The 16,744-nt window shown below is 39.8% G+C and overlaps 1 protein-coding gene across 1 annotated transcript in view; it reads right to left on the bottom strand.

The window, feature by feature from the left end:
* Tex14 (testis expressed 14) overlaps positions 1-16,744 on the bottom strand; it is a gene marked incomplete at its 5' end in the record, with an annotated part of 90,856 nt that overhangs the window by 14,872 nt on the left and 59,240 nt on the right. The window contains 6 exon segments of the mRNA XM_013519211.1: positions 7,900-7,999; positions 9,157-9,234; positions 10,501-10,575; positions 12,079-12,206; positions 12,658-12,720; positions 16,022-16,097. Of these exon segments, the coding sequence (XP_013374665.1) occupies positions 7,900-7,999; positions 9,157-9,234; positions 10,501-10,575; positions 12,079-12,206; positions 12,658-12,720; positions 16,022-16,097 (520 nt within the window).

Raw genomic sequence — 16,744 nt, 5'->3', positions numbered from 1 at the left:
TTTTTTCCTCCTTTCTCCATATGCTGGGCTCAGAGATTACCCTGTGTCTCTCTGTGAATGTGGACAGTTAGTACTTACCAACATGTACCTGTCTACTTTCTCTTGTTTAAAGAAAAAAGAAATGGGGAAGAGAAGGTCAGCCAAGGGTGGGTTTGAGATGTTTGGGTGGGTTAAGCAGGCATTTGCTAACATGGCTTCTCCTTTGGCACATTTCATTGTGATACTTTTTTTCTTTCTCTTTTCTCTTTCTCATTCTATCTTCGTAACTAAAAGCACTGTGCATGGCTTCCCAAAGGATCTAGAGGACCAGGATTACGATGAATGATGCAAGTATAAACTTAGATCTTGTCTTTCTTTAAAATTTTGATTATTTTGTTCATCTTTAACTTTTCTTACAATCAATATGATTTTTAAAAATAAAGCATAAAAAATATTACTTGTCTTGCTACTTTTTTGGTGCTCCTTTCAGTTTTGTATCCAAGCATGTTTCACTCACCTCGTCCTAGTCTTGGCACTGAATGACAGTTTAGAGAAGGCAAAAGAGATCGGAGCCAAGGGTGAGCTGAAGTGGCTTACTTTACCCAACAGGTAAAAGGAGAGCTCCAAATCAGGACCACAATTATGTGTCTTTATGTTTTATTTTGTTGTCTTTCTTTGTTTTCGAAGCAGGTTCTGGGATATACAGTGCAGGCTAACCTTGTACTTACTGTATAGCCCAGGCTGGCCCTGATCCTCCTGCCTCAGCCTTCTGGGTATGAGTGTACATCACCAGGGCCAAATTAAAATTAAGTTTCCTGTGGTAACACTGTATTTTTAGATGGAACTGTCTATATGATTGTCCTTATTTTTTGTTACTGGCTAGAAAGACCTACATTTTTTTTTCCAGGACCTTTCATTAAAAAGTTCTAAAAGAAACTAAAATCTGCTTGCCATTTTTTTTATTAGAAGAGCTTTATTGGAAAGGTGTCATCTTAAACTGCAAGGACATCTGTATCACAATGAAATGTGCCAAAGGAGAAGCCATGTTAGCAAATGCCTGCTTAACCCACCCAAACATCTCAAACCTACCCTTGGCTGACCTTCTCTTCCCCATTTTTTTTTTTTTTCTTTAAACAAGAGAAAGTAGACAGGTACATGTTGGTAAGTACTAACTGTCCACATTCACAGAGAGACACAGGGTAATCTCTGAGCCCAGCATATGGAGAAAGGAGGAAAAAACCTGTAATTCTAAGCACTACTACACAGGGGCTGAGCACCCTCCTGCTTCCAGTAGAGCGAAGGGTGCAGAAAGGTTTTCCTTTTTGCCCACAGAGCACGATGTTGTTGATTCCATACAGTGTATGCTGAGACAGCAAGGGAGAAAATGAATTTAGAACAGAAGGTTGTAACTGTGGAAATCAGTGTGGAGATGCCTCAAAAACTAAAACTAGAGGTTTCATTGGACCCAGCTATTCCCCTTTTGGTATCTTCCTGAAAGAATTAAAAGCACCATACAACAGCGATATATGCACATTCATGTTTATAGTGGCACATTTTGTAATAGATGAATGTTGGAAATAGCTGTTGGCAGCTGCTGGAGTTGGTTGTTGGTCGTGTGTGTGAGGGGGGGACAGAGCCAGAGCGCCTCAGGCAGTCAAGCTACCTCAGTATTAAAAAAAGTATCCTGCTTGGACAATTACAGTCTTAGTCCCTAGGCAACATTATCCCTCATGATACTACTTTGCAAGTGTATAAAACAAATGCCCCTACTGTTGAAATCAGTCCTCGTACTCATCAGGTAAGAGGTAACTCCACCTGACCCCAGCTATCATCTCATCTTTATTTTCTAAATCCTCTTGTTTTTCTCTCAGGGACCATGAGAGACCACCGACTCCCACAAGTAGCCCAAATGCCCATCAACCAGTGCATGGATAAAGATGTTTTCTTTTTTTAATACAATGGAGTACTACTCTGCCATAAGGAAGTTTGAGACATTTCTAGCTAAATGAATGCACCTTGAGACCATACTATTTAGTGAAATAAATCAGACACACAAATACCACACTGTTTCTCTGGGGTGAGAAACTAGAAGTGTAAATAAGGACAAAAATGTACAACAGATATTGAGAAATGGGAAGGAAATGTTTAAATGAGAAGGGGACCAAGAAAGACAGGAGGGGAAAAGGAAAGAAGGGACAAGAAAAAAAGAATACAAGGAAAAACTTGAAACAAAGCTTCTGTAAATGGGGAGGGGAAGGGGGGTTGAAGGGGAGGGACAGGAATGGGAATAAAAGATGTATCACATATAGGTACAAATTTTTGATGATGAATGCTATTATGTATATCTAAAATGTACCAATGAAATTTTAAAATCTAAAAAAAACAAAAACAAACAAACAAACAAAAACCAGAAGGTTGTAGAGAGTCTTTTCCTATTGTATTCTGCTCAAAGTATCTCCTCACAAAGTAGTTTAAAGAAAAATTTTTTTTTTTTTGGTACCAGGAATCAAATTCAAGACCTTGCACTTCCTCGCCAGGCAGGCGCTTGTGCCACTGAGCTATATCCCCGGCCCTTACAAAGTAATTTGAGAACCATGGTGTTTGAGAAAAGAGACCTCAAGAACAGGGTGACTGAGAACAAGGTGACATGGGGGACTGCAACTTGCTCTCAGGAACTGGGGAATTTTTTTCTTTTGTTTTTTTTTTTTTGAGACAGGATCTCACTATGTGGTCAAGGCTGGCCTCAGACCTGAAGCAATACACCTGCCTCAGCCTCCGGAGTGCTAGGAGTGTGCCAACATGCCCAGCCTAGAGAAAAATTTAAAAAAAGGTTGGAATCCATTAAGTGCTCAATTAGTCATCTTCCCCTTCATCTTTCTATCATCTTCATCTTCTTCACCTTCATCCTTATCCCCTTCATCAATATCTTCCAATTTGTCAGCATCATCATCATCTTTTCCTTCCCTTCCTCATCATCCATATCAGGAACCACATAGTACTGCGTTGGCCAAAAGTATCCTTGATGACCTCTCCTAACTCATCTGCATGCTTATCAGAATTGCCTGTAAACCAGATGCTATAGCTTGTATCTTGATGTCCCTCCTAAAGCCTCATTCAATCGTAGGTGGGGCTTTTTGGAGGTGGCTGCATTGAGGGTGTGTGATTCTGGGATTAAGTGTGTGATGCCGGGGTTAAGGATGACCAACCCTGGGTTTGGGTGGCACCACCCAAAAGGTGGGATGGAATATAAAGGCACACAGCTGCTGGTTCTGCTGTTTTGCTACCTTCTGACTGCTTTGCCATGGACTCTTTCTCCTTTGGGATGCCTCTCTGCCTTGGAGCCAGCTGACTATGGACTGAAACCTCTATGAACTATGAGATGAAATAAACCTTTCCTCCTTTAACTTTTGAGTGTTGGGAATTTTGTCTCAGCAACAAGAAAAGCAATTAAGACTTCAGGTAAAGAAGCTCTTGGGTTCTTCATGCTGCCTTTTCCTACCGGCTTTATCCTGTGCTTGACTTGAATGGTTGGTTCACCTTGAACACTCTGTCAAATCCTTTCCAGATTTCCATTTCATTTCAGTGGACTTTGAAGATAGACCACCACTCTCATTCAGATGAAATTTTTTGGAGAGAACTTTCTTTTCTTCTTTTTGTGTCAGGATTTCATAACTTTCATTATGTAGTTCAGCTGCTCTTGAACTCACTGTGTAGCACAGGTTGGCCTTGAACTCATGGCAATCCTCCTGCTTCAGCCTCCCAAGTGCTGGGACTACAGGTGTGTACCACCATACATGGTGAAAACTTTTTCTTTTCTTTTTGTCTTTTTGACTCACTGCAGTTCAGGCTGGCCTTGAGCTCACTTTGTGGCCCAGGCTGTCCTTGAACTTGCAAGATTCCTCCTGCTTCAGCATGTGCGCCACCACGCTCGGCTGAGAACTTTGTTTTCAAAGTAAGGATTTTCACAAAAGTAAAATTCTATTCTGTACCATGATTATATAGCTTCAAATTCTGGCACTTCAATTCTGGTCAAATAATGCAGTCGCTCTTCATCTTTCTCTCCAAGCGGTGCAGACACTTGTGGGTGGTTAACAAATGCTATTTCCAAAAATGAACAAACAAATAAATGTTGTTTCCACAAAATGTGGCATTTTGGCGATCAATTCTGACCTCTTTTGAAAAAATGGTTGGGACAGTCTGTTATATTTCTGTTTTACTTTCAGTATCTCCTCACTGGCTTGTTCATTAAGCAGATTTCATTTTGCACTTCATCAATATGTTTAATTGCTTCTTGTTCTTTTTCTCCCTTGGGCAGGCCCAGCAAAGGCAACACATCCTTGGATTTGGGTGCTGAAGACTGTCTGGGCTTCTTGGAGGGGTGAGCAAAGACTTGCACTTGGGGGCCATAACATGACAGAAGTCCCAGCACGGGGATCCTCTTGGGAGATAGGAAGCAACTCAGGAACGTAAAATGAAATTTTTAAAAACACCTTAAAGTAATTATGCAATAACCAAAAACCAAATACCCCTGATTAAAAAAGGGCAAAGAACTTAAATAGACATTTCTCTAAAGAATATAATACAAATGGCCAAAAAAGCATCTGAATAGATATTCAGCCTAACAGATTATCAGGGCAATGAAAATCAAAACCACAATGAGGTATCATATCACACCCATTATAATAGCTATCACCAGAGAGAGAGAAGGAAAGGGTGGAGGGTGAGAAGAGGGAGGAAATAATAAGTGTTGGTAAGGATGTAGCAGAACTGGAACCCTTGTACACTGTAGGGAGAAACGTAGAATGGTATAGCTGCTATGGGAAATGGTATGGTTGTTCCTCAAAAAATTAAAAATAGCATTATTATATAATCCAGAAATGCTATTTCTAGGTGTAGTTTTGACTTATATCTAGATGTCCCCCCCAAAGTCTCACATGCTCATAGGTGGAACTTTCTGGATTTAGGGTGTGTGATACTGGGATTAAGGATGTATGTTACTAAAGTAGTCCACTGATATAAATGTGTACTAGTAAAAAATAAAAACTAAAAAAGAAAGATCTTACCACGGAAAGATGCTGTAATAGCAAATATGGTAGTTTTTCTAGATAAGCAGAGCAGGTATTGTATCTAAAAGTTGAAGACTTTTCCTTTTGGAAAATAATTGAGATGTCACATATTCTGGTACCTTTTTTTCCCAGTAAATATCAGAGTTTCAGTTGCTTTTCTCACTTTGTAGAACAAAGAATTCATTTTTCTTTCTCTGCTTGACTTTACCTACTGGCATTAATTTTGGTTTATAGAGCAACAAGGTTAAGCAACCGGTAATGTAATAGCTTAAATTGCCACAGATTTTAGAACCACATCATAGGAAATATTTTAAGTAGCCCTATAATTTGACATCTTTGCTGACAGAACAGAACTGAATAATTGAAAAATAATATTTAGGTTTTGCTTTTGTTTTTGTTTTTTTCCAGTACTGGAAATCAAACTCATGACCTTGCGCTTGCCAGGCAGGCACTGTGTCACTGAGCTAAATCCCCAGCCCCTAAAAATAATACATTTAGGCTGGGGATATATTTCAGTGGTGCAGCATATGCTTCATGAATGAGGTCCAGTCTTGACCATACAGAGAAAAAAAAGATACATTCATTATTGTAAAATACTTTTTGAACCAATTAAAAAATGTTGGGGCTAGGGATTTAGCTCAGCGGCACAGCGCCTGTGTGGCAAGCGCAAGGTTGTGAGTTCAATTCCCAGTACCGGAAATAAAAGTTCAGTGGGCTGAGGCTGTAGCTCAGTGTGAAGAGTGCTTGTATAGTATATCTGAAGTTCTTGGCTTCATCACCAGGACCAGAAAAAAAAAAATCAAGAGAATTAAGTTCACTTGTAGGTATGTATTATTGAGGTAAACTGGTATCAATAAATTGCAGTGTGTGTTGTGACATTTGACAAATGCACACCTATGAAACTATCACCAAAATAACATGGTTAGAAGGAGGAGGAGGAAGAGGGAAAGAAAGGAGGGAAGAGGAAAAGGAGAAGAGAGAAGCAGAAATGGGGGAGATGGAGAAGAGGAAGAAGAAAAAAGAGGAAGAAAGGAAGGAATGCATATGCTGTGCTTCTTATTGGATAGTGTTGCCCACATTCAGAAAGAGTCTCCCATTCTTTCCCCTCAGTTTGCTCTTCCACACGGCCATCTTCTCTGGAAAAACCCTCACAGGCACACCTCAACATGTGCTTTACAAATTTCTTAGGCATTGTCCAGTTCAAACAAGTTGATAGTCAATATTAACCATCACACCCATTATTAATTCTGTTGGAGTTTTTTTAGTTTTCCCTAGGTTGGAAGAACCTCTTTGTCTAGTAGATTCCTCAAAAAGAGAACATGTGTACAGTATTCCTGAGCCTTTGCACATTCTATTCTCTGTATAGCCTTGAAACTTCAAAGAGTTTTGAGAACATGACACTGTTTGCTGATACTTCTATTCTTTAACTGCTGGAAAATGCAATTATGTTTATGCCTTGCTCTGTGGTTTTTTTTTTTTTTTTTTTTTTGGTCTTTTTGAGACAGGGTCTCACTATATAGTTCAGGCTGGACTTGAACTCACTTTGTAGCCGAGGCTGGTCTCGAACTCGCAATGATCCTCCTGCCTCAGCCTCCCGAGTGCTGGGATTACAGTTGTGTGCCACCACGCCCAGTTCTGTGTGTTGTTTTGGAGAAGTTTGAAGGAATTCCAACTGCCAGTTTACTGTTCTGAATCTACTGAAATGGTGTACAGTTTTGGTATGTAGAATCAAGTTTTCTTTTATTTGAGACACTTTAAAAGTATGGTGTACACTTTCCAACATTTATTTTCTTGCAACGTTTTTATTTTTTTTTAAAGACTTCAATTATACCTATCTTGGATTACATTCATTTGTGTTCCTATGCAAACACTGCACTCTCATTTTCTTTTTCTTTTTTTTTTTTTTGGTACCAGACATCAAACTCAGGACCTTGAGCTTGCCAGGCAGGTGCTGTGCTGCTGAGCTGTATCCCCAGCCTCTCATTTTTTTAAGTGCCTTTAAAAATAAAAGCTGTATGGTTTTACTTCTTTTATGTAAAAAGAAAAACAAAAGCAAGTAACATGGTTAATATACTTAGCATCTCTTGAGGCCAGGGACATAGCTCAGTGGCACAGCGCTTGCCTGGCAAGCATGAGGTTGTGAGTTCAATTCCTGGTACTATAAATAAATAAACAAACAAACATACTTAGCATCTCTAAAACTTCCTTCCTGACCTTCTGTAATCCCACCTCTCTTTCCCCATTATCTTTTGTCCTGTTTTTTTTCACTGTCAGTTTTTGTTTCTAAAGTTTCGTGTGGAAGGAATTATACATTATGTACTTTTTGTGCAGAGGAGAGTCTGGCTTCTTTCATTCAGCGTAAGTTTGAAACTGATTCCGATTATTGTGTATCTGAAAAGTTCCCTCTGTAGGTTGGGGATGTAGTTAAGTGGTACAGTATGTGCTTAGCTTGCATATGTTCAATTCCCAGAAGTGCAAAAGATAAAATTTAAACATAGTGATACCTCAGTTCATGAGCTTAATTTGTTTCACAATTCTGGGAAAGAAGGCCATGTTCATGTTTGTATGGGAAAGATGACCACAGTCATGTTCCCTGCCAATGCAGAGCTCCCAAACAAAAACAGAATTTTGCCAAATGCTTGTTGGCAAACCAACTGTTCACAAACAGAAGCACTCATGAGCCAAGGTGCCACTGTAGTTGTTATTTTTTTACTGCTGAATTATGCCATTATGTGGCTAGATATAACCATTTACCTGTTGAGGAGAAGTTAGGTTATTTACAGTTTTTGCTTATTAGAATAAATCACTTATGTATAAGAAAAAATCCTTTTATAAGTCTAGCTTTTTCTGTTACCTTTCTGTGTCATCTCCGACATCCTGTGATTCTCTGGTCCAAAGCAAACCGCTATCTTCTTTATTGCTGTCAGTTTCTTGTTGTTCCAAATGCTTTGGATCTAAAAATGGTTGAAAAAAGTAATTATTAGAATGAAAAACATTACTGGGTGTGGTGGTGTATGCCTGTAATCTTAGCACTTGGGAGGCTGAAGGATCACCACAATTTCGAGGCTAGCCTGGGCTACATAGTGAGTTCAAGGTCAGCCTGGATTAGTATGACCCTGTCTCAAAAAACAAAACAAAAAACTCCCAACAAACAAACAATGAAAAAAGTTGAGAAAGCCTGATTTACACTGTGGAGTATAGGGCTAGGGATATAGCTCAGTGGTGCAGTGCCTGCCTGGGAAGTGCAAGGAACCGAGTTTGATTCCCAGTACCAAAACAAAACAAAAACAGAAATGCAGTACAAAAAATAGGGCCATCAGTGGTCTCTGAAATATGCAATACACTAGTTCCCTTCTTCCCGTGACATTAGGGGGTCAGGTGGCAGTCTGCAGACACCTGTATTCACGGCAGCTGCGTCTGAGGTCTTGGGAGCTCTTTGGCGCCAGACGAAGCTGCAGGAAACTCAGCCCGAGCCAAGGTTCAGAGAGACAGAGGAAAACAGAGGAAAGAAAGGGCATACAAAAGAGGAGGCAAGAACTACTGAAAATAAACTACATACATTTACTTTGGGGGACCATCCTGTTTTCCCTCTTAAGTGTTTCTAAGTTGGAGCCCCAGGGAAGGAATTTGCATGAGGAAAAGAGGTACCTATAATATATCCCAAGCAGTTTATGTATGCCGTTTCATTTCATACAGCAGGTCTATATAGGGAGGGAGACTAATCTGTTAAGTATTTTAGCAAATTAATACTAACATTAATATTAATTTGCTAATTATTTTACAATGTACCAGGCACTGTTCATGGAGATATGAGATAGGACATTATGAGAGGGGACTTATTATCTCCATGTTACAGATAAGAAGGACTAAGGTTCAGAGACATTATGCACTTTGCCATATAAAAGCAACTGATGCAGCCTCGACTAGTGAGACCCTGCATAGTGAGACCCTGTCTGAAAACATTTCTCTCCCCCCATAAAAGTAACTGTGGAGTCAGAATTGAGGTGAGGCTGTACCTGACCTCAAGGTCACACTTGCCCTATGTACCACCATGCTGCCAAGGACAGCGTTACAGCAAGGGCGCGATGGAACAGGTCCGGGCGTAGCTCACCATCTGCAGTGATGCCGGGATGACGCGCTGTGTTCTCCTGCAACACCAAGGATGCGGCCTGCTGCTGCTTCAGTTGCTCTGTCACAGTACAGAAGCAGAAGGCAACTTATTCCTCTGCATGTCACACCAGTCCCTAGGGCAGTGCTTCTCAAAGAGTGTTCCTCAGCCCAGCACCACCGGCATGGCACAGGTAACCCAGGAACTTTTTAGAAATGCAAATTCTTTTTTTTTTTTTTTTGTCTTTTTGAGACAGGGTTTTACTATGGAGTTCAGGTTGGCCTTGAACTTACTTTGTAGCCCAGGCTGGCCTTGAACTCCCAGCAATCCTGCCTCAGCCTCCTGAGTGCTGGGATTATAGGCATGCACCACCACACGCAGCACTCAGAAATGCAAATTAGTTTTTAAAAAAATTTTAAATTTTTGAGGCAGCGTTTCCCAAAATATTTCAGGCTGGCCTTGCACTCATAGCATGCTCCTGCCTCAGCCTCCCAAGTGCTGGGATGACAGGCGTGTGCCACCATGCCCGGCCAGGAATTCTGAGTTTAAAAGAAACTCTTCAAGTAAGACAAAAATCCCAAACATTTATGAAAGAAAAATGATAGAGAATGATAATGAAAACACTTATGTGGCATATAGTGTGTTTAAGCACTTATATACATTAATTTAGGATTACTGTTCACAATTAATTTCCACAATAGCCCTATGAAATTGACTGCATTACTGTTACTCCTGTTTCATATATGAGGAAATGAAGGTTAGAAACTTGGCTAAAATCACATAGAGAGTAAATGGGAGCATTGGGATTTGAATCCAAGCAAACTAGTCCTAAACTTTATGCTCCTAATCTCTATTTTTTTTATTTTTCTTTTTGAGACAGCATCTTGCTATGCAGTTCAGGCTGACCTTGAATTCAAGAGGCAATAAAAATTCCTTCAGTAAAACAAATTTATCATAATAAGCCACCTAAAATGTTGTTAATTCAACTTCATTGTCATGAGCCCTTTAGGTAACTAAATGACAAAAGACTGAAGGCCTATCATCCCAGCTGGGCAGTGCCTCGTTTTATTGGAAAATTTTTCCTTCTTAAATTTTATAAAAACCAGACCATTGTAGGGTCTTTTACACCAGTGCTCACACCTCAGACAAAGAAATTGTATGGTGAGGCTGGGGAATGCAACTCAGTGGTATAGCACTTGCCTAGCTAGAGGGAGGGTCTGGGTTCCATTTCTAGCACTGAAACACACACACACAAACAACACCACCACCACAACAACCATCTGGTAGTGAGTGACCATAACCAACAGGGGCAGGAGTGTATTCTGTATTGTATGGAACATCCATTACCGATTTCTTCAAGCAGTTCCTGAGATGGTGGTGGTAGCTCCTCAATTTGATGCTGTGAGACGGCTTCCATTAATTCTTTAAGAAGGTAATTGGGGAAATGATTTAATACTTTTCAGGACCTGAACTGGATTTTTCTAGGTTCTCCATGAACTTCACAGAGGATTTCTCAATGATGGAATAAACTAAGGGGGAAGGAAGTTCTTACATAACAGTCTTCCTAGTAACCTCCTAATATGTGAATGGCCTTTATTCCCTCCGTTCATCTTACTTACCCCACTATACTTGGTCTCTGCCCTTCCTAAGGATATTTGGGTAGGGAAGGTACAAATTGTTACTAAGAGGGTGTATCCACTTTGGATCAGGGTTGTTAGAGGAATATAGAGGTTCCGGCCAAATAGAACAAAAACACAAACTGGAAAACCTCTATCTATAGAGTATCAGGCCACGGGATACAGGCACAACTATACTTTGGGTCTTGCCCTGAGTGTTCAGTTATACTATAACTAAAACCCCTTCAGAGTAACTCTTAGGGCTGGGCATGGAGATGCACGCTGAGGAAGGAGGATTCCTATGAGTTTGGACCCAGCCTGGGTTATGTAGTGAGTTCAAGGCCAGCCTGAACTACATAGCAAGATCCTGTCTCAAAAAAAACAAACAAACAGTTCAGGACTGATATGCAACATGATACCAACTATACTAAACATTTTTAGATACTTTCAAAATTATGAAAAATAAGCAAGAAAATATACATAAGGTAAAAAAAAAGGACTAAATGATAACTTTCTTCTTTAGCCTCCAAGTATTCTATGAGTGTGCTTTACTTTTATAAGCAGAAGGAAAACAGCAAATCTGTTTGAACTGAACACAGCAACAGTGGAGATTATGGAGCATCAGTTTAGGCCCCTTAAACTGGCCTACTGGGGGCTGGGGATTTAGCTCAGTGGCATAGCACTTGTGTGGCAAGCGCGATGTCATGAGTTCAATTCCCGGTACCGGAAAAAAAAAAAAGAAACAAAACCAAAACTGGCCTACTGGTATGAAGTTCTATTTTAAACATGGGCATCTTTGGGCATGCTCTTTGAGTGACGTGCGTCAATGAATCAAATGTTTTTTTTTTTTTTTTTGGTACCATGAATTGAACTCATGACCTCAGGCTTGCCTGGCAAGCACTTATGCCGCTGAGCTATATCCCCGGCCCCTCAAACACTTATTGCAGGGCATAAGAACTACATATGTTTAAGTACAGGGTACTATCTTAAGTGGCAAACTCGAGAGGATCCAATGCTTCCGTACTAAATTCAGTAGTGCTTAGAGTACAGAGTAGACTCTGCATTTACATGTCTCTACCACTGCAGTCCTAGCCAAAACCTCCTAACAGCTACTGCATCATCACCATCACTCCTACATGGCCTCCCATGGGACTGTCCCCTCCAACTTTGGTTTGAAGTTGCTCTGGTAGAAAACTCATCAGGTGTGATCTCTGGTCTAGCTCCTGAGAGCCAGAGGGCTCCTGAGGGCCAGAGGACAGGGGCTCCGAGTTTCTCTCCCCAAATACTTCTCCTCACTATGCATGATTACCTGGGCTGAGCGGAGTGCTCACACTAGTAGGTGCGTGGCTTACTTTGGGTGTTTTGCATAAGGTTTCCTTAAAAGAGCCATCAGGTTCATAGGAGATACTAGACAGATCTTGAATGTCTGTCAATGATCTAAGTAATTAAAAATACACAGTAATTACGAAAAGTTTAGAAAAATTGAGTATCTTCCTAAAAGGAACTTTTAAACTATACTTTTCAAAAAATCTTTTTGGCAATAGGTCAAAATTAGAGTACATCTTAGAATATCATAAAGAGAATATTAGAAAATATCTTAAAAAGAGATACTAAGTATATATATATCTTGACAGCTAAAAGGAAACTATTTCCATAGGTTAAAAGATATTTATGTAGAAAATGTATTATCACTGTAGTTCCTTGATTATAAGAAGCTATTATTTATAAATAACATCATCAATTAATAGTTTTTTGGTGAAAGAAGAAACACTCCTATTAAGCCTATACATAAAAATGAAAAGAATACCAATTCTTAACAAAGAAATACTATCTCCATAAAAGCAAGCCTTTACACATGCGTTCTTAGACTACTCTTTGGTGGCCTTACATGTCTTTTTCTTTCAGTTCCTTTGGTGGCTCCTTTAATGTCTCTTCTTGTTCACATTCAGTACTGTGAGAGAGAAAGTACAAAAAATACTTTGTCAGCGCAGTGTACAAAGTTGATACAGGGAACCAGTTTATTAGGCCAGTGTGAGTGGGGAAGACACTAACCTCCGAAGTGGAAAGTGTAGGTTCTAGTTTTGGCTCTGCTGCTAACTAGACACTAGTTTTTTTCTTTTTCTTTTCTTTTTTTTTTTTTTTTTTTTTTTTTTTTTTTTTTTTGCCGTGTCTGGGTTTCAAATCTTCTCTGGAGATTGAATAAATACTCTCTAATGGTCAGCCTAGCCCTAACATCAGCCAATGACTCTGACAGTGAGCAAGTTCCTAAGAAAATCAGTGGGGCACAGGATCTTCACTGGAGATAGATGCTGGAGTGAGGGGCACAGCCATGAGGCTTTAGCAACTGTGAGACGGCTTCCTGGTGTAGAGTACCAGTAAAGGCCAAGGGAGGTTTGTACCGAAAAATGACGAGTAAAGAATACTGAAGAAAATTTTACCCATTTCTACTTTCAGTAATGCTGAAAATTCAAATTCAGTACTCAAGGGATGCTATGAGCCAGATCCCACGCTAAAACCTTCCATATATTTTCACAGTTTTAATCCCTACAACAATCCTGTGAAACCAATGATAAAAAGAATGAATACAGATTTGGGGTTGACTCGTGACCTATCCTTTTCATTGAAATATGTGTTTCTGTCACCAGGTGTAGTGGTGCACACCTCTAATTCCAGCACTCAGAAGGCTGAGCCAGGAGGACCTCATGAGTTCAAGGCCAGCTTAGACTACAGAAGTGAGTTCAAGGCCAGCCTGCAATACATAGTGAGACGCTGTCTCAAAAAAACAAAAAGCCCCAAAGCACAAAATAGTTGTTTCTCCTTCAAAGTTTATAGCTTACTTAGTTTTTGGTCCTGCTAATTACATCAACTGCCACATGACTTGTTTTAACCAATGAAAGTGATGCTTTCTGCCCAGAAACTTTTTTGTACGTATGTATGCATGTATGTATTTATGTATTTATTTATTTATTTGGAGACAGGGTCTCGCTATGCAGTTCAGGCTGGCCTTGAGCTCACTTTGTAGCCCAGGCTGGCCTCAAACTTGCAACGATCCTCCTGCCTCAGCCTCCTGAGTGCTGGTATTACAGGCATGCACCACTACAACCGGCTATTGCATTAACTCTTTTTTTTTTTTTGGTACCAGAAATCAAACTCAGGACCCTGCACTTGCCAGGTAGGCGCTCGTGCTGCTGAGCTATATCCCCAGCTGCAGAGAAACATTAAAAGCCAGTGCACAGGCCAATAGGTCCCTTTGTTTTTTCCTGCCCAGCAATCAAGGAAGCCCAAAGATGGGTCTTATCTTATCCTGTATCTATGATAGAATATAGTACAGAACATCCTAAGCAAACCAGGAGCTATATACAGGGGCCATGATCAAGAAATAAACATTTAGCTAGGTGTTCTGGCCACACACCTGCAATCCCAGCTAACTGGGCAGCTGAGGCAAGAGGATGGAAATATCAGTCACAGTCCCAGCAATTTAGTGATTTATCAAGACCCTTTCTAAAAATAAAAATATTAAAAAGGGATGGGAATGTGGGTTCAATTCCCAGTGCTGAAAAAAAGAGAAAGAAAGAAGGAGAAAGAGTAAAAATTTTGTTGTTTTAAAACATTAAAATTTGAAGTTTTGGGTTATCCATTATACATTCTAACCTAAATAGCTATACAACCTTTAGAAAAAGTATGTAGACTCTCTGAACTTTACTTTTTTAATTGGCAAAATGGTGATAACTGTACATATCTCAGATGGCTGTGACATGGAGTAGACAATATATATAGTGGCTGGCATATGGTAGATACTGAAGAATACTAGCTATAACTTTTTTTTTTTTGTAGTACTGGGGATTGAACTCAGGACCTTGTGCATGCTGGGCAAGCACTCTACCACTGAGTTACATCCCCAGCCCAGTTATAATTATTATACTCAAGGAAACTCAGGCTCAGGAAGGAGAAAGTAACTGAATGTTACTGTGCAAGATATTTTACATCTGTTATTTGTAATTAAACTTTTGAGATAACTGTGGGGATTCACATGTAGTTACAAAAAAAAAGTACAGTTTACCCAGTTTCTTCCCATAGTCACATCTTCCAATTTTTTTTTTGGTACTGGGAATCGAACTCATGACCTCATGCTAACCAGGCAGGTGCTGTGTGCTGAGCTACATCCCTGGCTCCATCTTCCAAATCTGAACAGCATCACCACCAGGATATTCACACTGATGACAGACAAGACTCAGAACATTTCCTCTAGTTCAAGATTCCTTATATTGATCATTTATGGCCAGCCTACACTTTAACTGTTCTGTATTTTTATAATTTTATCATTTTCAAGAATGTTATGAAAAAAGACGGGTGGAGTATACCTCAGTGGCACAAGCGCCTGCCTGGCAAGCGCGAGGTCCTGAGTTCAATTCCCAGTACCAAAAAAAAAAAAAAAAAAATGAATGTTACATAAATGGAATCATACAGTAAGTAAGTTTTGGGGGTTTCGTTCTCCACTAAACATAATTCTCTGGAGATTTATCCAGGTTGTAATAAGTATCAATAGTTCCTTCCTTTTTGCTTCTTAGTGGTGCCAGATGTACCACAGTTTGTTTAATCATTCATATGGTGAAGGCATCTGGGGCTTTTGTTTGGGACTATTACAGATAAATTCACTATAAATACCATGTATGTGGTTTTGTGTGAATGTTAAGTCTTCCTTTTTCTGAAATATGTGTCCCGAAGTTACATTATTACTTTTAATTTCTTTGTAAAATTTCTCAGTAAGTGTTCTTATTTTACAGAGGGGGAAGCAGAATAGAGGGCAAACACCTATGACAAAGATCACATGGATGGAATGTCAAACTCAGGACCTTGGGCGAGGGATATACCTCAGTGGCACAGCACCTGCCTGGTAAGTGCAAGATCCTAAGTTTGATTCCAGGTACCAAAAAACAAAGTTAGGACCTCAATCAGACAATGACTTCTTGTTACTCCTCATCAAATTCTGCTAAAGAAGTCGTAACAGTTAGGTTCCTAAAGTTAATTTTTGAAAAGATAGTGGCTAGGACTGGGGATATAGCTTAGCGGCATAAGCACCTGCCTGGCAAGCACAAGGTCCTGAGTTTGATTCCTGGTACCAAAATAAATAAATAAAATGAAAAGACAGTGGCTAATATGTTTGAAGATGATCAATATATAAAATGTGGCATTCTCTCATCTAACATGTCTTCTGAGTGTGAAACTGTGTATAAAATGTTAAAAGTCCATACCTTTGCATAGCTTGGAACCTGGTAAAAATCTCAGCGTTCTTTCTGAAGACTGTTTTCATTTGGAACTTTTCCTCACCTGAAATAAAGAAAATTCTTTTGCTGAATTTTTCTTAAGCCAGATTATCATTTCTATCCCCTAGAACAGCAGTGGCAAACCCATGGTACATGTGCTCTAAAAGGCTCACCAGCACTGCCCTAGGATTTTCCTTGGTCTGGTTTAGAATGATATATAATCTAGATTAGAAAGTGCTTCCCTAATTGGATTTTCTTTTTTGTATTTTTGAGACCGGGTCTTGCTATGCAGTTCAGGTTGACCTTCAGCTCACTTTCTAGTCCAGGTTGGTCTTGAACTTGCAACAAACCCCTTGCCTCTGTTTCCCAAGTGCTGGGATTATAGGTGGGTGCCACCATGCTCGGGTCCTAATTGTCTTTTTTTTTTTTTTTTTTTGGTACTGGGAATCAAACTCAGGACCTTACACTTGCCAGTCAGGTGCTTATGCCACTAAGCTATATTCCCGGCCCTCCAGCTCCTAACTGGATTTGGACTGAATGCTCTGGAGGAGGTTTTGCTCTGAAAGTTTATTTCCCTTCCTCGGAGGACAGGACTATATCCTGACACTCACAATACAATCAAGTCATTCACTAGACCTTCAGTTACAGCCACAGTTATTTCTGGAAACAAATGTTGCTTTGTCTTTTCAAGAAGGCAAACTGACCCAATTT

The sequence above is a fragment of the Chinchilla lanigera genome, unplaced genomic scaffold (genome assembly GCF_000276665.1).
Source record: "Chinchilla lanigera isolate Chin_1 unplaced genomic scaffold, ChiLan1.0 scaffold00050, whole genome shotgun sequence".
Classification (NCBI taxonomy): Eukaryota; Metazoa; Chordata; class Mammalia; order Rodentia; family Chinchillidae; genus Chinchilla; species Chinchilla lanigera.
This window is presented reverse-complemented; position numbering and strand designations above follow the sequence as displayed.